Here is a 21,828-nt window from a genome sequence, read left to right as displayed (position 1 = left end):
TGGATCAGACAACCGTTTTTCTCTGGAAAACTACACTATAGGTATTCTTCATTCAATGAGCCACGGCCACCACACGAAGTGCGCTATGAAATTTAGACGCTTGTATTCAATATCACAAAATATATACATATTGTTTTACAATTTATTACCTTGTGCAATGAGCATCTGATAAAAATGTTAATAAATTTCACATTTCACAGACAAAGAAATAAGTTATAATAATCAACGACTTAAAATAAATGTTTCTGTACAGGCAATCTGCCACATTCTGGCAATTTCTCTGTAATACAAACAACTGCACATCATTTTGTAGTACCTACCTAATATTTAATTAGTTCAAGAAGACGCCTTTATTAGTGGTGTGAAAATTTAAGGACATGTGGATATATTCAGATTTACAAAAATGACACTTGACATAAGCCTTGTTGTCAGATAGATCTTATTGCCACGTTTGAAGTTGTTCCTGGGTGCGTCATCAGGTCATGTTTATCATAATAATGCATTGTCATCCAAACTAAACGTGTGTACAATATTTCAGCTCAATTGGTTGAAGATATTTGCTCCAAACTTGAGTTGCAAGATTCCATCCGAGGCATAGGGACATAGCGACATTTGCAAGTAAAATACAAGCTTGTGAAAATGGTAGGTGGTATGATAATTATTGCCATAAATTTGTCACTTACCCTATTGCAAGTTCTGGAGGAAACTAGCTATGAAGGTTAAGAAGAAGGACGACAAGAAAGACAGACGCATGAGCGGTTTTGTTTCGGCTGAGGCTGAGGTGCGCAAACGGGAGTATAGTAGTAATAGAACATAATTGCGTAGTAATAGTCACGAGTATGGGTATACTCGTGACTACTTTTTAGCCCCCTCATTGAAAAATATTTGCAAACAGTAAAAGTAAAAAACGACTCAAATTTTGTATTCGTTCCGTTTTTCATAAATTAAAATTTCATGTGTTTCTCTTCGAGAATTACGTTCACAAATTAAGTTTCACCACAAAAACTTGAAACCCGTAGCGCACTCCTATGCTTTTAAACTATATGTATTTTATCTAAAATATAATATGCCATTTTCAAATTCGGTTAGTATAATAAATCTGCCTATAAATCATTTGGCCAGCAAACAAATATTTGGTTGTAACATAATTTATTCTTGTTCCGTAAACCAAAAGCCAGCAAAATAATTATTTAAGCAGCAACTTGGTCAGCAAGATTTAGTCAACAAGATATGGCTAGCAAAATTTGGTCAGCAGTAGCTCTATTTGTTCCGTTAGACCGATCCGATACTGGGTGGCAAGGTGCCACCCAGTATCGGATCCCGATAGGAAGCCCCCTATTACACCCACTTAGGGGTAGATTTTCGAGATTAAAATGACTTTATGTGCTCCGTAATTCCGTAAACAAAATGAGTCACATAGTACATAGGTACACGTCAAAACTTTGGGTACGTAGGTACCCTTATGTCTATTGACATGGCAACATTCTAAGTACTGACTGACGCTATTGTTTTCAAGAAAAATCTGAATACTTTTAACATTTTTGACTCTCCGGAAGGAACTCACTATAAAGTCTGTTTTAAAGTAAATATTTGTTACATCACAATGAAAATGAGAAATTCCTCAGACAACGATAAACCAATACGTAATTACAGATATTGCAAACGAGAGTAAGGTAATATCGTACAGTTCACGCATTGAGGTCGATATCGGCGAAGATATCGCCGCGCGTGGCTACCGTGAGCGCATAGTGCGAGTGCAGCTGCTGCAGCAGCTCGCGCTCGTCCAGCATCTCCAGCGCCTCCGCGCGCGCGCGGTCGTCCTCAGGCAGCGCCGCCCACACGGCCGCCATGTCCCAGCTCTTGGCGCAGTCGAAGCCGAGCGCGCGCATGCGCTCCGCGGCCTCCGCCGGCGCGCCGCACTGCCGCGACCCCGCCAACAAGCAGCCGCGCGCGCTCAGGTTCCGCAACATTATCTCCCCGAACTTGTCGCCCAGGTTGCACTGCTCGTACACCACCAGAGTGCATCGCTCGAACTCCCCGGCAAAATACCTACCGCCGAAAATAACTCATTCGATGACTATTTTGCAAAAATACAAAAATTATTTTGACCTTAATCCCATTAAGCGTAGCGTCGCTACTTCGGCGTCGTCGGCTCGGAAACGAAATAGAACTAATAGTAAATAGAACGAAACGAGTGTAAACTATTCGACGAAAAGTTGCAGCAAAATCCCACTGTTTGTTATCTTAGTATTATTGACCGAGCGAGCGAAACGAGCGAGGTCTAACATTCTACTTGGGGTAAAAATACATTTTTTGTATGTATGTTTGTAACGCGATAACTTTCAAACCGTTGGTCTGATTTTGATAAAGTTTAAAAGGTATGTAGGATCTGCCAATGGAATTTTTATGTTCGTGGAGCATCAAAATCGGTTCAGTAGTTTTTGAAATATTCACAATTTTAGAAAAAAAAATATTGTGTTCGCGAGGTCTAAGTTCGCGGCGAACGACTAGTTTAGTATTAGGAGATTGAGGATTCGGCTTTGTCACGTGTGTAGTGTACCTATAGGTACCTATCTAAAAAGTTTACTACGTTAAAATTCCTCAACATTTTTTATCGTGCATTTGTATTTCAATAGCAGTGTTGAGCAAAGGCAACTTAGCGTATCTCACCGTAGAAGCGCGTCGGCGGCGTCGGGGCGCAGGTACACGAGCACGCACTCGGCCAGCAGCAGCGTGGGCGCGGCCGCCAGCGCGCCCGCCGCCGCCAGCTTGCGGCGCACCTCGCCCAGGCAGCGCAGGTCGCAGCCCGCCAGGTGGTACCCGTCCGAGTGCAGGTCCCCGTCGTGGATCATCACCTCCCCGTCTGTTTCATTATACATACACACCTTATAATGTTTTTTTTTAAATAAATATGATTGGATAGAGGAGGACATTATAGTATATGATAATGACTGAGCCATATTGCAATTTTGGAATCAGAATCAATAACAGAACAGTAATACGTATTTTTTTAACCTATTTTCATCTAGTGAAATTCCCAAATAAGCAAAAAGTTAGTACAATTATTTTAATGTGTAACGGTTCCTCACCGCTGAACATTTTCAGCTGCTAACCAGCGTCTTCTTAATCATAGTCAGTTTATAGTGCCGGTCCATGCACAAGGAGGTGGCGCACCACGCTTGGCTGTCGAACTAGAAGAAGAAATCTTCGAATACTTCGAGAAGAACACCAAAGCCAGCACGAGATACAGCTCGGCATTTCAGTACCAGTCGATACGCAGTTTGGAGGTGTGCTACACAACACCAATGCATCATAATGCATAAATGCAACCTTATCACTTCCAGCCAACCCGTACAACACCTAGAAGAAGCGGATACTTAACCTCGGCGAAGCTTTTGTGTTTATTCAGAAATGAACACACAAGCATTTTGTAGATTGATCAATCGATGTTTAGATGAATACTCTACAACTGCCATTACGAACACTGGTGCACAACCGACAGCTCCGCAGAGCATCCTCACATTGTGCCACGCAAATACGCGAGTATCTTGATACACAATACGCAAATCGCACGGTCGTGGCTTGGCCTGTTAAGTCACCAGACGCCCTATGATTTTTAGGATTAATTATTTGGCCAGCCATTTTAAAATTTAGTAAGCAAATAAAAGTCAGCTTAATAATCATTTAGCCAGTAAATAATGATTTAGTAGGCAAGAAGCGGTGGTGGTGATGGTTAAGATCCCTGGCTGTGGATAGAAAGGTATCAGGTTCGAATCCTACTTGTGCCACATGAGTTTGTATAGGTATCAATCTGACTCATGTATAGTAGTTTTCATCGACCACCACTGCTTCTGGTGAAGAAAAAACATCGTGAAGAAACCTGCACTTTATTGACTACTTGTGGGTGAAATGGAGAAGGCAATGGCAAACCACTCCATTAACAATGCCAAGAAAGTTGTTACGTATGTTTCATGCATGGGCGTTGACCACAACCCTCAGCCATGAGGAATAGACTATGAAGAAGAAGGCAATAAAAAAGTTCTGGTGGCAATTCTTGAATCGTGATAATGATCAGCAATTTAAATACATATAAACAGGCTAGCAAAATAATCATTTGGACAGCAAGATTTGGTAAGCAACAATTGGTCCACAGAGACCAGCAGCAGCTCCGATGCGTTATGTTGGGTGATGTTGGATATGAGTCATACCAAAGATCGGCTCCCAACAAAAGAACTTCTCAACATTGAACTGCATGGTTATCTGAGATATCTAGCTTTTATTGACAGAAGTTGAAGCACCGCTGGCTTCGGTTGTTATCATTGATTTTAACTATTTAATTCATTGATTACAATTTCTAAATATGCCTGAATGTAGCAAATACTAAATTGGTAGGTAGCTTACTAATTACTGTTTTTGTTTATTTCAATCTAAACATTTTCTAAATTTGAGAGTCCTGAGCCAGAAAAAGTAATCAGTTATAACATCTTTAGTGTCTCATTGCACATCCATGAAAGTGTTAAAATTCTTCTATTTAATCATAAAATATCAAGTATATTTTATTTAGTAAATAGTCAAATATCCTTGAATATAACTCAGAGGTCAAAATTCAACCTGTGTAAGAGCACTTCTAAAAAAAAGCTACTGATAAAACAGTATTTCTCATGTACTTCTAATGTGAAACACATTAGCTTTCTTTCTTCTCATAGTTTTTAGTCTACAATAGTTACCTTCATTAGCTATCTTCTGCAGCAACTGTTTATTCCTTTTTATTATGTGTGATTTCTTTGCTGTGACAGCTGGAAAGTCTAATTCTATAAAGTTGCCCACGGCCTGTGTGGTATCCTTTAACCTCCAAAACAGTGTATCAAAACCACAACCCAAATTAATGATCTGGCATTTAGTGCCGCATCGCTGAAATAAAAAACCTTATTGTCACTAACATTGTTTTATTTTATATGAATGACACAATTTTGTGTTGTTTTATTGTTATTGTCACAAACATTGAGTGAGAAAAAATGTTTGGAAAATTCTGAGTTACATTTTTATTTACTTGTAAATGACTGATAATGATAACTGCTTGAGAAAATATTTAGTTTGGACAATATATGTATACAATGAGTAAAGGCTTATTCGTGTAAAAAGTTAATTTACCTCTAAGAACTGATGAATAAACATCTCTATAGCTCGCACCCTCGCATAATAGCCACGGTTGATTTCCGGCGCCTTCCTGTCCACATGCTTCACAAAGTAGGTTATATAGTCATCCTTCCAATAGCCAAACTCCACTGCACACCTCTTGCACTCGGTGGCATCCGTGTTAGTTCCAATGATAGCTTCGTCTTCAGCGGTCCATGTTCTAATATTATCCATGCTGACCTTTCAACTTTATTATAGCATAACGATATGTGAGCACAAAGCCACTTTCAATCAAGAATAATATTACCTATCTTGTTAAATTAAAGAGTGACTCAAGATCAGACAGATTGAAATAATATTGCACAAAACAAATATTTCGATAATTTTCAGGGCTTTCAATTCAGTGACGCTGACGGCAACGGTGACACTGACTTTGACAACATACATGTTAGTATGATATATTGATTTTGACTAAAGATCTTGTAAGATTGTATGTAGGACCTGTATGAAGTCCATATTTTAATTTAATAAGTCTTCACGTGTGAAGTGTTCCGAGCTTCTTTTCGACCGTTTACTGGGTCGAAAATTTTACAGCGTGAGGCGTATTCCATAGGTTTGGAAGTTTTTTTTTATCTTATGGAAAACGATTTTTCCCAATATTTCGGCACCCGAATATGCTACATTGTTCTATATTTTCACTAACGAATGCTTACATAATGATGGGATTAATAAAGTACTTTAAAATAAACGATTTAATCGACATAACAAAAGGCGGCAAAGCTTTACCTGTACCTAACATACAGTGCTGTACTCTGGCGGGATAAATGTGCAGTAAAACTCCTTATTGACTGACAAAGGTCTTTCTTCACTCACTCGTCCGTCACCGTCACCGTCACTCACACAATCGCTCATTGTTTTTTGCAGTTTTTTATTTTTTTTTGTGATAAAGTCATAGTTTATGGCACCTACCTAGGTAAATTAATTTCATACTATCCTGACTAATATTATAAATGCGAAAGTAAGTTTGTTTGTTACCTCTTCACGCTCCATCTAACTACTAAACTTCTTGAAATGTTGCATACAATGTAGTTTGAATTATGAATAAGGATATAGGGTATTCAGATATACATAGAAAATCGACGTGGGCGAAGCTGCGGGTAAAAGCTAGTTTCAAAATAAAAATATCTACATGTTATGGACATAAATAGGTATTTATCTACACAATTTATGTGTAGATATTAGGTAAATTTAGTACCTACCTACCTAGTGTCAAGTGCATGTCCACGCGCAATAGTTCCTGTTCTGAAGGTACGTTCTGTACAAGCATGTACAACTAGCTTCGTCCCCGTGGGAATCGGGTTAAAGGTACCCTGTGTGTTATTCCAGGTTATATTCTACCAAAGTGTATAGGTACGTACATACTGTTACAATGGGTTTATATTGTTATAATGTTCATTTATTTTCAGATTCAAAACTTTGTGCTCATCAGTTCCCTGTCAAGGACCCAATCAATGTTGAGCTCTAAAATAATTTAATTTTATAGTTAAGTATGGGAGAAACAGATTTAAATGCATTACCCATTATTTTATTGAGTGCAAAGGATAATGCTACTGCGTCATATATGGTTTCAGGTGTGTGGTCATGAAATACTTATAAAAATAATATAAGTTACCTTATTTACAGGTTAGACATCTTCCAGTGTGCTCTGTGTGAATTTACAAAGGTTTATAAGTTATAATGTAAATAAATTATTTTTTTATGCAATCTTATAAGGCTAAATGATAGGTGTTCGGTATTGTATCTGTCTCAAAGAATCTCCATCGCCATACAGCGTGGCAATGCAGCCAGTGTAATGGAAACTTTTGAGCCAGGAATGATGCTGGGTGGCCTGTTAGGTTAATAAAATATTTGATGAAGCATGTTGTGGATTGTTCTGTTATATATTTTGACGAAGCTTGTAGCGGCATTTCTGTACATTTTCTGACGAAGTGTGTTACGGATACACTTCTGTTTTACTATACACTACTGTTTTACTACACTATTTGTCCAAATGTTAAATACTAGTTTTACTTTTTAAATATTTTTGAATCAAAACAAGCCATGCTTGTTTGCACTACTCTTGTTGTCGAAAATCAATTTATAAATTTCACATTATTTTTAGTCTGTTTACTTGCCAAACTATTATAAAACTCTTGCATTACTGAGTGAGTGACTGACAGACAATGTACAGCCGAAATTACTTTATTTCTACTGGGTGTAGAAAGCTGAAATTTGATATTTATTTTTAAGATATATAATTAAGACAGGTACATAATTTAAAATATTTTTATTGTTATATTGCTCATTTTGAAACTGGGATGTTTTCTGAGACAATTATGAGTAGCTTATGAGTATTTCTTTATTATGTCAATATGTGATGTATAATCATCCTATATTGAATAAAGAATTTTGAATTTCCAATGTTGAGAAATTTTTACAACTATTACTTTTGCAATATTTTTCAGAAATCATAGATAATGATGTAACAGAGAGTTACAGGACAAAAGAAGGTAATGTGGTGCAAGATCATGTCTGGAGGATAGTAAACAAGTATTATACAGCTGATGTGCGGCTGCGAGCATGCGGGGACGAGCAGCTGCCTATCGGAGATGATCCTGTGGATGCACATGTCATATACTTACATGCAGATGAGGTCCAATGTTTATTATTTTCCAAAATAGTTTTTTGTTTGACAATAGTTTTAAGATCTCTTCAGTTTTGTCTACAATTAATAAGGAAACATGTTCTAGAGAAATCCCGCGCCGCCGCTTGATAAGTAATAATTTGTAATTTTTATGTTTAGCTTCAATTTTCTTTTCGTTTCGAAAATGAATACTTAAGTTAAACATTTGAAATAGATATAAATATGTGTATATAATATTTATTACTCATTGATATGTGTAAACAAAGTATTGTTAAGTAAAACATTAAATTAAAAACTTCATTAAAGTTTAATGAAGTTTTTATTGTTTTTTTTTTCAAATCATTTGTATAGGTAATATTAACCTCCTATATATTCATTAGATTTTGGTTTAGTTGGTATTTATAAAACAAGCAAAATTAAAAAAATACCAAAATTCTATTGCAACTTCCAACACGGAAATGCTCGATTGGAACCGAATTCATTGCTGGTCTAAGACGAGACCGACCCGCAAGACCATTATGAGTCATTTGACGAAATATAGAATCTTAAGAACTAGTAGTAATAATAAACAAACAGCAGCCTGACAACCATCACCATATTTTATAGAAATATATTGATCCTTATGTCCTCTCCATTAAGGTTGATATTCATTTGTTGTAGTTTATGTCGATGTGTGCGTGATTTGCGCGCACGCCAATTTAGTCATTAAGCTATGTATGGACTTTTACAGCTTACTGTACAAGTGGCTCCTTAATCAAGGATTTATTATTATTTATTTATTTGTACGACGGTAGCTTTGCCGTGCTCTGCGCCCAGATGAGATTTTCTCGACCGACGACGGTGGGATTCCGCATCACCCACTCGTTATTCAGATTAAACATTATATACTTTCAAGCGTATGAGAGATAAAAAGTTAAATTTTGATTGCAGTGCAGCGTATCGACATGTTCTACGCGCTCGGTGCCGTGCGCGGGCGTGCGGCTGGTGCTGAGTGCGGGCGAGGACGATGCCGTGCGGCGCTGGTGTGCGGCGCAGCGCTATGAGCTGGTGCGGCTAGCGGCGGCCGAGGACGAGGCAGACGAGGACGAGGCAGACGAGTGGGGCGTGAAGCGAGTGCGCGCGGCGCTACATGCGCACGCCTGGCCCGGCCTCGTGCGCACCGACCGCCCCGCTCCACTCGACACTGGCGCAGGTTTGTAATGTTGACCTGTTTTTTAGCACTTCACTTTATGATGTTGCTATTGGGGATTTTTATGATAAGATCACATGTTGTCCATATTTGTGTCAGTCATGGTCATTATTTAAAAGAAAACCTACGATAAGGGGCAGTGGCGTGGCGTGAAAAAGAATAGAGGTAAAACAGGACCAAAAATACGGATAACGCGTAAATTTCTCATATACGTACTACGACCTATGTGACGACAAAAACAATAAAAACAAACAAACCTTTATAGAAACACTACGCACAATACACTCTTGGCAAGTAAAATTTCACTATTTTCGATTTTTAGGTTTCACAATCAAACAACACAAATCACAACAAATAAATAACAATAAAAATACCTGTGCAATGCAAATGCGCGCGTTAATTAATGAGTGTGACTGATTTTGACAGGACGCTAGGCAGAATCGCTCTGATTGGTTAATAGTTGCCAAGCCAATCAAATCCTTAATACCTGCTACAAAAAGATTGGGAGGTGATTTGAGATCGGGTTATAGGTCGCCGTATATCGACGATTGGTTCTATGTATTGGTATTAAGCATGTGTGTGTGAATTTCATTCATCCTAATTATTAAAATTCCCAAAAACATAGGCGGGTTGTCGTGTCCGAGACGCGATAGTAAAATCTTGTGTGCGTTTGCGCGATTTCAAATGCATTGCGTATTTAGTATGATATTAAATAATGTCTTTAGAAAGCGCGCAATGTAATTATGTGGCTCACGGTAAAATTGTCGTTTTATATGGGCTCGTTTTTAATATTACTAAGGTAGGTAATGCGATCGTTCGTCGGCTTACATACCTATAGTAACTAGTAAGGATTTTTGTAAGAGTAACCGCGGGCGTAAGCTATTATTGTTAATAATATATATATTAGAATTTGTCAAGGTAAGCCGGCAGGAATCGTGTTGTATGGAGGCTTCGCCACTGATAAGGGGAGTATTTTCTCTTTAAATTGCTACATGGAAAGCAAGGCTACATGGAAATATGCTAAACTTAATTACAAAGAGATGAGCGATTGGCTGGCACCCTAACCTAACAAGTTTCCTCCTTCACGGTGACCGTGTAAGACGCGGGGCAGTCGGGGTACGACGATGTGATATCCTGTGGCAGATTCAGACGGCGAGTCGTCCTCGGCGGGCGCGGAGCGGTTCGCGGCGGCGCTGGCGGCGCTGCCCGCGGCCGCGGCCGAGCGCCCGCTGCGGCCGCCGCGCGCTGAGGCGCTGCTGGCCGAGTTCTGTCGCGCGCTGGGGCTCGACCTCGACCGCTGCTGACTCCAGTCCGAATGGGGTGGGTGGGTACATTAAGCTCTACTTCACAAACTTTCCCAACACTACAACTTTGTAATGGTGTAATTTTGCATAAAAATGTATCAACTTATTACTAGTGTTGCCGAAGTTTAAATTATCGATAGTACCGAACCGTGATGACGATTATAGACTATCGATACTCTCTGAAACACTATATATTTTGTTAATATTATCGGACACTTCGCAATATAACGTAGGCGATGGATATTATCGGTACTATACTCTTTATCTAGTGTTGCACCGAAACTGGCTATCGATAAATATCGATTTATTTGTATATACTATATAGGCCCTCGAAAATCTGTCGATAGTCAACGATCGGCAGCACTATTATCACTCTTATTATTTGTGATATGTACATATTTTAAAGTTATAAGCACTAAAAAACTAATAATGGAATATGTTTCAGTACCAAAATATAATATTTATGAAATCTATGTATTTTTTACTATTATGTAATGGTAATGAAATAAAACAAGATCCGAGTGTAGTAAAATATATATAATTCGTAACATAACACAAACGTCAGCCACCCGGGCATGACGCGTATAATACTGACGCTCGCGCGGCTTGTGGAGATGACAAACTGAAGTGTTATTACTCACGTTTAGGCCGAAAAGGTATACAAATAAGTTTAGTCAAAGTAATACTTGAAAGTAAATCCCTTCAAATTCAAAATTTGTACTGTGAACATAATTTGAACTAGCAAATGGGTTGTCAAAGCAGCCGCATTCACATCGTGTGTTCCTCCAGAGGCACAGCCAACTTCTGGTGAATGATGTTTCTCGTCCACCGGTGACATGATATTTGCAAGAATTGGGTACCACCCTCAAACATCTCCACATGCTAACGGAGGAAACTGAACTTTACAACATATTCAATAATCTTTACAACAGGTAATGTCAAGCCAACCTCGACAGCATCTAGTTAGCTAGGCTAAACATTTTGTATCACAACTTGTTAATAGATTAGCACCGAACCTGAAGGTTCAACGGTTAATAATGTATAATTAATAATATAAACTATAACACAATTTATAAACAAGATATAATATTTGTCGACGCGCTAACAGGCGGGCGGAATGTATACAATGTACAAGTTACGATACAATTCAATACAATATATCGTGGGGCGCGGACGCCTCGAGGCACTTTGACAGCGTAGGAACTGACGGGCCGCGGCTGAGAGGAACACTCGCAGCCTCGATTAGCAGATCCGGTGAAACATGTAAACTTGCGCTTTTTTATACATAATATTTTAAGAAATTAACAACTAAATTAAAATGTTTGCAAGACAACACTATGTAGACGTATTCCCTGTTTAAAGTAATGGTTTTGTATGTAAGTAGGCAGTTCCTCTCAACCTTTTCCCGTTATCCAATTTGATACTATTGTATCATTAATAATCCTAATGATATCGTGTGCGATCTTGATCAACGCTATAAACTTGTCAATAAAAACTATTACTATAATAATAACTATCTATATGTAATAAATGTACGATACGATACGCCGTGCACGGTCGCTGTGCGGACGATATGTTCCCAACCACGAGTTCAGCGCTACGTATAGAATGTACAAAATCTCACTCGCACTTGTTCGAACGAACCTCGTTTCGCAAGAGCAAGTTTCGTCTCGTCCTCGTTTTCATATAGATACAGTACAGAGGGGTTAGTGCGGGGTTGCATTTCACTTTTCACCATCGAATCGATTCGAAGTGCGTCGTTGCGTCTCACTTCGAATCGCATCGATGGTGAAAAGTGAAATGCAAACCAGTACTTCACCCACAGGTTTTATGCTGATTCGTTCATTGCAATTTTAGTAGTAGTAGTACTAGAAATTACAGCTCATTTTCATTCCTAGGTAAAAGAGAAACAGTATTTTATGAAAACGAGGTTTACATCACTTAGAATTTTTTCTGCTGTACGCAAATCGCATTGTGGGCGAAGCACGCACGATTGCGAGTTGCTACAGGACGTTTCTTAGGAACGCTCTAGCTTTTCATTGTGAGCGGCAGACTCATGTTTTGTTTGTTATAGTTTTAACTTGCACCAATGAATAGTATTATTTTATAATAAAAAAGGTTTTTGAACATTCATTCAGAAACATTTCAAAATATTCTTTTGTTCTATTGTGTTCATATCGTATCGCAGCAAATTATGAAACTACTTGGCAAGATGCAACCCGCACCACGGTTTGCGCACAGCATTTTTAGGTTAATAGTGTCAGTCGTTAAAACAATTCCTACAACCGTAAGCACAATGATAAAATAATATAAAACAATAACAATTATATTAATAAAAAATATAAACAATATTAACGGTCGTATATTATGTAAGCATATAATTAAAAAGCGTTTTATCTAAATAATAATAGATTTAGAAAAAAGGAGTGTTTGTAAATAATAACTTTGGTTTCGGTCAATTCCTGGAAACTCCTGAACCAGCAATGATTACATTGCGTCGCAGCGCTTTGCGTTTTCTACGGGCTTAAGATAACGCTGATATGAGCGCGCGACGTGTGCGTCGTAAAGTCGGGGAGACGCGGTATTAGTATATTATATTGAATTATGAATTAGTAATACTATGTAAGCTTGTTCAAACCTTATCATTTAAATTGTTCCAATGTTGTGTTGTGCGCAGCGGTGTGCAATTTACTTCCCTGAATTTTGGAAGCGGAGCGGCTGATGTTTTTGTACCTACCTAAGCGGATATTAACTCTTGTGTCGGTCGATACGTTGACGTCGCGGTATACAAATACTGTTTTGCTGTAGGTATTATAAAATATAAGCAGGTCGTTCCGCAATCAAACCAGATATTTCCGAGTTCAATAGTAACGACACATAGTAGAGATATGGAATTCTAATCTAGAATGAACCACCCTTCACTTTTGTTTATACATAACATGTAAATCCAAAGTTACCGCTGACGGTCTTTTAATTTTCAATGATACTTTTAGAGACGAGAAAAAGTAGTGTTGCCGAACTATCTATCTAGCTTAGACTATCGATAGTATCCAAATGTGAAGACGATTAGACTATTGTTATGCAATATTATTGATTTGCAAAAATATACTAATTGATACTATTGCTTTTTCCAAAACTATCGAGCGGCAACACTGTAAAAGCGTAACGTAATAGGTGAAGGGGTGTTCATTTTTATTGAAATATCACAATAAGAGTTGGGAAGAGGCGCGGTCACGAGGCGGCGTGGTGCAGCAGGTCGGGCCGCAGCAGCAGCGCGCGGAAGTACTGCTGCGCCAGACGCGCGATGTACTGCGCATGCGCAGGCCCGGCCGGCCACCAGCCCTCCAGGAAGCCGATGTGGCCGCCGCGCGCCGTCACCGCCAGCGCCACGTGTGCGCTCGCGCACGCCTCGCGCATCGGGATCACTGCGCGCGCGTCGCCAGGGTCACGATACACATTGCAATATTTCAACCGACAGACCTCATGTATCTAATGGATTATTGACGATTGGAAGAGAGGTGGTGTAACGGTTAACCACACACGATTTGTGGCACGAATAGGATTCGAAACCTCAGATACGAATGATATTGTATACCAATCTGAACTCATGTATAGTAGTTTTCATAGATCACCACCTGCTTCCGGTGAAGGAAAACATCGCGAAGAAACTTGCACACTGGTTGATTATTAACTTGTGTATGAAATGGAGAAGACAATGGTAAACCACTATATGAATAGTGCCAAGAAAGTTGTTTTTGTCTCTCAGGCATGAGGAAATAAGACTATGAAGATAAGACAAACTTTACGGTCGTAGTGATAAGGTTGATACTCACCGTCGAAAGGCTGCATGGGGTCGTCGGCGGCGCAGAGGCACAACAGCGGCACTGCCACTTGGTGCAGTTTGTCGCGCAGCGTCGCTTGCCGGTAGTACTCGTCCACGCTGGAAGTACGCAAAACGTTACTTATGTAAAATTCGCAATAGTTCAGGATAAGACTTCACATGCCAAAATTGAGTGTTTATTTGTTTGTTAGGATGGGAAAGGGGACAGGACGGTTACGGGAATGGAAAAACCTACAAGTTCTTCATTGGGAAATCGACACGGTCGAAGCCGCTGGCATCTAGCTTAAATACGAGTAGTAGTCGTGGTTAAGTAATGTAACATATGAACCTGTGGAAGCCGAAGTGCTTGGTGGTGAAGGCGCGGTCGAACTCGCGCACAGTGCGGCACGCGGCCACCGCGGCCCAGTCCGCCGCCGAGCCCTGCAGCGCCGCGTGCGCGCGCACCGTGTTGCGCAGGTTGCGCGCCATGTGGTACGACAGCAGCGCGTTCAGCGGCGGCTTCTCGATGCATTCCGCGCCTGCCGGGTGTTACATGCGCTCTTGGTAGGAAATTGGCCTAACGTGTCACGCAAAACTGATAGGAAACGATAGATTCTTATATAGTTATTATTGCATAGTTGGTTTTTCATCGTGATAAGTAAAAGCACTCATACAAACTACGCAGTTCGACGATAGTGTGGCCAGATCGTTATAGGACGATATTATACGTTTTTGGGAGTGCGGGTACGAATTTGATATATCTTTTCAGATTAAAGATATATTCCTTGTAATGTAACAATATACATATGTGTCGTGTATGGAGGCACTAGGTGTCTCGTGTATACTGACTGCGCTCGACGTCGAGCGGCGAGGAGACGATGAGCGCGGCGGCGAGCGGCGCGCGGTGGCTGTGCGCGGCGAGGTACTGGCCCAGGATGAGCCCGCCCAGCGACACCCCGCACGCCAGCAGCGGGCCCGCGTGCCGCGCGCGCACCGCCTCCACCACCTCCGCCAGGTCCGCGTGCGACACGGCGCAGTACAGTCGCGGCGTCTGTATATCACGTTATGTATCTCAAACTGTTGCCCACTTGCTACGACGCAGTACTTGGCAGATCCGACGCGCCCCGTTGTTTTCTATAGGTTTTAGCACTGACGTACGTTGATGTACGAAACTTTTCTGACGTGTTTTATTTTAGGATATCGCTATCTATGATTTTAAGAACAATCCGAACAAAATAAACAACATGGTATTTTTACAAAATAACAATAAATATTTTCTACAACAGCTGGCAAATCATGAAAATGTATTTTTATTTACTTGTAAACAACAAATTGTTTTCGTTTTGGCGTAAAAAAGTCTTTAATTATGTTAAGACAGCCAGCATGAACATTTCAAGATCACTTACGCCATAATCGTAATAAAAACTTGTCTTAGAAAAACCAAATCTCTAAAGGGACCTATTTTGTTATTACTAAATCGTGTGACGCAAGCGATAAACTACAATTTTACACTACAATTTCTTGCGGTGAGCTGTTTACAATTTTCGGTCACTCAGAAGAATATATTACTACTTAACTGCACATAAAGAATTAGAGAGTAGAAAGAGTAGGAAACCGTACCGTGAGCGGCAGACCGCCGAGCCCGCGGTTGAGGAAGACGACGACGTGCGCCTGCAGCGCGCGCGCGGCCGCGACCAGACAGCGCACGTAGTCGGCCTGCGACCCGCCCGTCAGCCCCGGCAGCACCAGCAGCACGGGCCGCGCTCCGCCCGCCGCCAGCTCCACCCAGTCCAGCGCCACCTGCCCGCCGTCCGACAGCTTCAGCACCTCCCTGACAACACTCGTTCTTCATTCTCCATCCATCAGCTTTAGCTCACTGACGGCTTAGTCCATCTGCTTATTAGCTACTAGCAGCCTGGCCCGGCTTCGCTCGGGTAAAACCATAACTTCCTCAGAAATTGCCAGGAAAACGTCCATTTTATGTTGTAAAAAGGCAATAAACACAGTAATATAATACATACTTGTGGGACTACTAATTACAACGTTGAATCAAAGAAAGATGACTATGGACGACGCAAGGGACTTCTGTATTCATGGCAAATAGAGACCAATAGTCAAACAGACAGAGACTTGACTGTTTTCAATGAAAACAGGAGTTTGTCTACCAAAATTCCCAAGCCTGAACCCTCTGGAGATTATAGTGATCACTAGTAGTTCATTTAAGATCCCCTCTATCTATCTAGGTACTATCCCCACTATACTAGGAACTCAAAAACTGAACAATAATGTGGCAAGTGCAACAGATAAGAATATCAATGTGTCGTCACCTGCGGTACTGCACCGGCGGCAGCAGACGCGAGCGCAGGATGGAGCCGAGGACGGTCTGCATGCGCGACTCCACACACCATGGCGTGGGCCAGTAGTGCTCACTCAGCAGAGGAACACTCTCCTCTAGGAACTGGCGGAATGGCCCTTCACGACATACCAGTAAGGGTTTCTAAAAAAAAAACAAATTATCATGATGTCATGGGTCATGGTGGAAAATGATCTTTTTCTGATTGACCCGGGTCTATGTTTATCTATATATATATATATTTGTTATAAAATATAGTATCGTTAAGTTAGTATCCCACAACACATGAAGTCTCGAACTTGTCATCATTTTGTTAGCAGATGCCACTGATGGTAGGCTAAAGTTTCTCTCTCGTCTCATTGAAATAAAAAAAAATGAAAAATTGGTCACTAAAGTTGTTCAGTTAATCTTATCAGTCTGTAAGTCTCGCCTGTTGCTTATCATGGATGATGTCATATTCTGATACTAAAATTCCATGGATATATGAAGACATTAATTTTAACAAAATATAAATGTATTATAGCTATCCAAATTTATTTTCCTTTTTGATGTATGAATATTTCAAATTGAATATAACTGTTTTACTTAAAAAATTGTTATCCTTACTTAAAATCAAGGTCCACAGCCACGTCTGTCTGTTCACAATAAACTCAAAAACTGGTGCATAGATTTTTACCAATAGATAGTGTGATTCCAGAGGAAGGTTTAGATATATAATTCATTATGTTTTTACATGTGCAAGCCAGGACGGGCTGCTTGTGTATAAATATATGTAAGTAAATATTTAACACAGTGACAAGTTCAAGTCTCGTGGGTAAGATTATCATCAATGTATTCAATAGAATCCTACATGAGGTTTGGTCTGTGTTACATGCTACCAGTTTATAGACTATTTGTTAATAATAATTAATGTGTGATTATGATTATAATTTATTTATAATGTTGACACCATTAAGCCATAATGAAAATGTAATCTTCAGTATCTGTAGAATACATATTGTATAAACATTGAACACAAAGTCTATGTTTTACTTAAAGCAGGAATTAAAGTTCTCATAGGTAGGTATATCAATAACTATTACAATCATTAACTATGTTTAAAATTTTATAAATTGGGTTTTATTATTGATGTTCACATATTATTAATATTCACAATATGTATAATATTATTATAGGCAGATTTTTGCATTTTAATGATCGCTTTTCTGGATAATTTTTATGTGGAGTGTAAATACCTGAAATATTTCAGATGGGTTTGAGCAAAGTGACAAATATTTAAAACCCACACAAATAGATACGTAACGAACTCGAAATATCGAAATGGAATCGAAATTATGGACAATGAATCACCAATCCAATTGAATAATAACTTTTACCTTGACTGCTTCAACTAGATAATAGGTTATATACAGCACGGACAGTGATAAACCAAGTAAAACTTCTTTTTTCAACTCAAATATGTACATAAACACACCTATCATGTTTGTTATAACTGAATACGAATAACAAACTGAAATAAAAGAAAAAAAAAGGACTAGAATTAATATAAACATGAACAGAAAATAAAAATATTTTGTTACTCGCTCGCCTACTGGGCCTACTGCCACCGACTGACGTTATTATGACATTGACATGTTTTGATAATTAGTGTTACCATAATGAACTAAAAATATTATAATATAACTAATATTGCATACGTCTGCAGTCACGTATGTTAGCACGAATGCAAACGAATGTGAAAGCAGAGATGGAATCAGTAGGTATTGTTGTACGAAGTACTTATTAAATCCATGGGCGTGCGTGCATCTATTGATTGCATGTTGTCATGCCCAGTGGATTATCCTGAAAATAATAACACTATTTTAGGTTATGTTCTGCATTATTCGGTCTACTGTGGTCATAAACTGATATAAACTTGATTTTCACTGAAGATCTTACCTGTATGAAGTCCATATTTTAATAAGTCTTCACGTGTGAAGTGTTCCGAGCTTTTCAACCGTTTACTGACTCGAAAATTTATGGAAAAAATCGAAAATTTATACGCGTGAGGCGTATCTCATAGTTTTCGAAATTTTTTTATCTCATAGAAGACAATTGTTTCCAATATTTGGGCCCGAATAAGCAACATTGTTGTATATTTTCACAAACTAATGCTTACATAATGAAAGGATTAATAAAGTACTCTAAAATAAACGTTTTAATCGACATAGCAAAAGACGGCAAAGCTTTTGTGTACCTAACATACATACAGTACAGTGCTGTACTCTGGCAGGATAAATGTGCAGTAATACTCCTTATTAGTAGGTACTCTGTACAACGTACTTCTAATTCCATGGCCCATGCACCATACCATATACACATGCACCAGTACGTCACTCACATGATATGACATGAAGCATAGATTTAGAAAGGGCTCCACGCGCGGGTCAGACATGAAGATGTTGATAACATGGAATTAGTACTTCGGTACTCCGTACAACAGAGTACCCAAGTACTATTTTCCATGGTTGAAAATTACATTGTCATCTTTATCTATCGTCCGGCCTTTGGCTCTTTCTTGCGTGCTGAAAGGTAGAAATCTCAATGACAAACCCTGTTATTTATAAAAAAGATAATATAACAATATAAGTTAACATTACAAAACCATGGAATTAGTAAGTACTCCGGAGTACCAACTAATGTATAAAACAAACAGCCAAAGTTCCTATGTTTTGTCTCGTTATATCAATGTCAAATACTGAAAAAAGGAACGTTTTCGGAGGGTAGGTACGATAGTGCCATGTACCTAGTACATAGGTAGGTGGGTAATTTAGCTTAAAGTATAGGTACCTGCCTACCTACTTAGTATGCGAACTGGACCCACACGGTCAAGGACAAAATGTTTTTCCATCAACGTGTAAATTAATACGTGTAATAAAACGTGAAAATATTGTAAAGTGCAATAAGGACAAACCACAGAATGAAAATTTGTCTAAGTTCCATAGTATCTTATCCATAATATAAACAAAATTAAATACTAGGTACTACTTACTAGGTATATCATTTGTGGTTCGGACTCTAATTGTTATACGTATTTATCACGTTGTTGAGCGATTCCTTTTGTGGCAATAAGTGTTAAAATTGTTAAAATATATAGGTACCTACCCATACCTACATAAAAAAACTTGATTAAAATTGTGAAACTTTAGGTAGATACTTACCCGCAGCAGTCAGCAGCAGTTCCAGATATACTGAATGGTAAGTTTACTTACCTACTTTCTTTTTGTTTCAAATAAGGACGTAATATGCTACATACAATGGATTAAGTTTATTACCTATCTACCTAATTTAGTTAAAAATTGTGTACAAAGTAAGAAAATGCTTAAGTACCTAGGTACATCTGTAAATAGTATACAATAATTGCGTAAAAAATTACATAAATATACTGCTTTTGAAGTTAGTTTTTGATATACTTACCCCCAAAATGTATTTCCCATCTGCTTGATGACACTTATGAGTTGAGAACCCCGGAATAAATAATTAATAAATAAATAAATATATCAGGACAAATCACACAGATTGAGCTAGCCCCAAAACAAGTTCGAGACTTGCGTTATGGGATACTAACTCAACGATACTATATTTTATAACAAATACATATATAGATAAACATCCTAAACCCGGGCCAATTAGAAAAAGATCATTTTCCATCATGAGGATCGAACCCGGGACCTCTCGGTTCAGGGGCAAGCACTTTACCACTGCGCCACCGAGGTCGTCAAAGGAAAGAGGAATGTATGCTCAATATTGTTTTTAATTTTCTATGGTATGTAAAGACAGATTTTGCAATACTTCCAGTAGATGCAGATTGTAACAGAAACTATACTACCATATGTAGACTGTTCATCATCATTTAAGTATATGTTCATAGCTACATAGTATAAAACAAAGTCGCTTTTTCTGTCCCTATATCCCTATGTATGCTTAAATCTTTAAAACTACGCAACGGATTTTGATGCGGGTTTTATTTATATATAGTTTGATTTCTGAGGAACGTTTAGGTGTATAATTTATTAAGGTTTTACCTGAGAGAATCCGGGACGTGCCGCTAGTTATGAATAAAATAATCCTACACACTTATATTGCACCACAGCACAGCACTTTACAACTTCGCCACCTAACTATATTTATTTTCTTTTCGAAATTTAATATTTTTAAAATTGTATTTTACTCTTTATGCACACAAGTAGGTTTTATACAACGTACAAGTTTGTTATTATGTCTGGTACCAACTGAAAATCAGCGTTGTGGCCTCTTACTCAAAACGAATAGCTGAGCTGGACCATTTTCGTATGATGTTATTAGTTACTAGTAACCCAGTCCTAGTACCCACCAGTCCTACTACTGCTAGTACCAGTCTAGCAGTCCTAGTACAGCTGAGGCCCCGGGGCTTTGCTCCCGTGGGAATTTCGGGATAAAAAGTACCTTATGTGGTGTTCTACCCGTGTACCAAATTTCTTAACAATCCGTCCAGTAGATTTTGCGTGAAAGAATAACAAACAAACATACTTACCTATATAATACAACATCCTCATAAAGAAACTTTTGCATTTTTTATTATTAGGACACAGTATTTAGTAAGTTATGCAAAACTGTATGCCTGCCATAATAATGTTGTTTTTTGCCGTCTTTCTTTACTTATACTATCTAACATGTTTTGTACAAGTATTGCTACACAATATCGTAATACCTGTCAATACTTATTGGCAAAAGTACAAGATCGCCGAAGTTTCAACTACTTATTTCACGAGACGAATCCCTTGCCTAGTCGAAAGAAAATACTTACTTTGGCTTACTATGTATTGAATTGAATTGACATTATATGACAACGAGCGCCCTGCCCCGCATTCGTAAAATCAAATAAATTATAGGTATCTTGTAAAATCATAATAAATTATAGGTACACCTAATCCAATGGTGAAAACCATACAAAAATCTGTCCGGTAGTTTTTGAGCATTTCGTTCATAGACAGACAGATGCGACAGTAGGGGGACCAGTCTAGTCTTACAAACCGGCGCCTTCTAATGTCATCCTGTCGAAGTCATCATCAGGTGAAACTATTAATAACAAATTGGCTACGTTGATGTTGTCGACCACTGTATGGCCACGCCGAAGACAAAGTCGCATGTAAAAAGTTACGTAAAAAAATGAATAAACGGAACCCCTATAGGAACATTGGTATGTCTGTCTGTCACAGCCAATTTTCTCCAAATCTATTGGAACAAATCAGGTAAAATTTGGTTAATAGTGTAATCCTATGACTCAAACACAGACGTACAAAGTAAATAAATATTTTTTTCATG

At 38.8% G+C, this 21,828-nt stretch overlaps 4 protein-coding genes across 7 annotated transcripts in view; 2 read left to right on the top strand and 2 right to left on the bottom strand.

Annotated features, from left to right (window-relative positions):
• Positions 1-1,536: 1,536 nt before the first annotated feature.
• Positions 1,537-5,560, bottom strand: LOC128681715 (uncharacterized protein). The gene is made up of 4 exons (XM_053765841.2): positions 5,152-5,560; positions 4,728-4,911; positions 2,671-2,863; positions 1,537-2,049 (listed from the first exon to the last, which is right to left on the bottom strand). The coding sequence occupies exons 1-4, from the start codon at positions 5,368-5,370 to the stop codon at positions 1,689-1,691; spliced, it is 957 nt and encodes a 318-aa protein (XP_053621816.1). The 5' UTR covers positions 5,371-5,560; the 3' UTR covers positions 1,537-1,688.
• A 415-nt stretch (positions 5,561-5,975) lies between these two features.
• On the top strand, positions 5,976-10,783 carry LOC128681730 (alpha- and gamma-adaptin-binding protein p34-like). 4 transcript variants are annotated; one of them, XM_053765864.1, is made up of 5 exons: positions 5,976-6,109; positions 6,603-6,767; positions 7,641-7,828; positions 8,750-9,011; positions 10,152-10,783. In XM_053765864.1, the coding sequence occupies exons 2-5, from the start codon at positions 6,686-6,688 to the stop codon at positions 10,310-10,312; spliced, it is 693 nt and encodes a 230-aa protein (XP_053621839.1). In that variant the 5' UTR covers positions 5,976-6,109; positions 6,603-6,685; the 3' UTR covers positions 10,313-10,783. The 4 variants fall into 4 exon arrangements, with proteins under 4 accessions (XP_053621839.1, XP_053621855.1, XP_053621848.1 ...); XM_053765880.2 differs by having other exon boundaries at positions 6,008-6,154; XM_053765873.2 differs by lacking the exon at positions 5,976-6,109 and adding an exon at positions 6,260-6,444.
• A 51-nt stretch (positions 10,784-10,834) lies between these two features.
• Hydr1 (alpha/beta hydrolase 1) lies at positions 10,835-18,038 on the bottom strand. Its single transcript, XM_053765759.1, has 7 exons — positions 17,862-18,038; positions 16,460-16,629; positions 15,753-15,963; positions 14,982-15,183; positions 14,482-14,671; positions 14,146-14,252; positions 10,835-13,737 (listed from the first exon to the last, which is right to left on the bottom strand). Exons 1-7 carry the CDS (start codon positions 18,036-18,038, stop codon positions 13,544-13,546), a joined length of 1,251 nt encoding a protein of 416 aa, XP_053621734.1. The 3' UTR covers positions 10,835-13,543.
• Positions 18,039-19,322: 1,284 nt separating this feature from the next.
• LOC128681656 (pickpocket protein 28-like) overlaps positions 19,323-21,828 on the top strand; it is an 82,641-nt gene continuing 80,135 nt past the window's right edge. Inside the window, exon 1 of the mRNA XM_053765753.2 lies at positions 19,323-19,722. The gene's annotated coding sequence lies outside the window, so the exon portion shown is untranslated. The remainder of the gene's footprint in view (positions 19,723-21,828) is intronic.

The sequence above is a fragment of the Plodia interpunctella genome, chromosome 2 (assembly GCF_027563975.2).
Source record: "Plodia interpunctella isolate USDA-ARS_2022_Savannah chromosome 2, ilPloInte3.2, whole genome shotgun sequence".
NCBI lineage: Eukaryota > Metazoa > Arthropoda > Insecta > Lepidoptera > Pyralidae > Plodia > Plodia interpunctella.
This window is presented reverse-complemented; position numbering and strand designations above follow the sequence as displayed.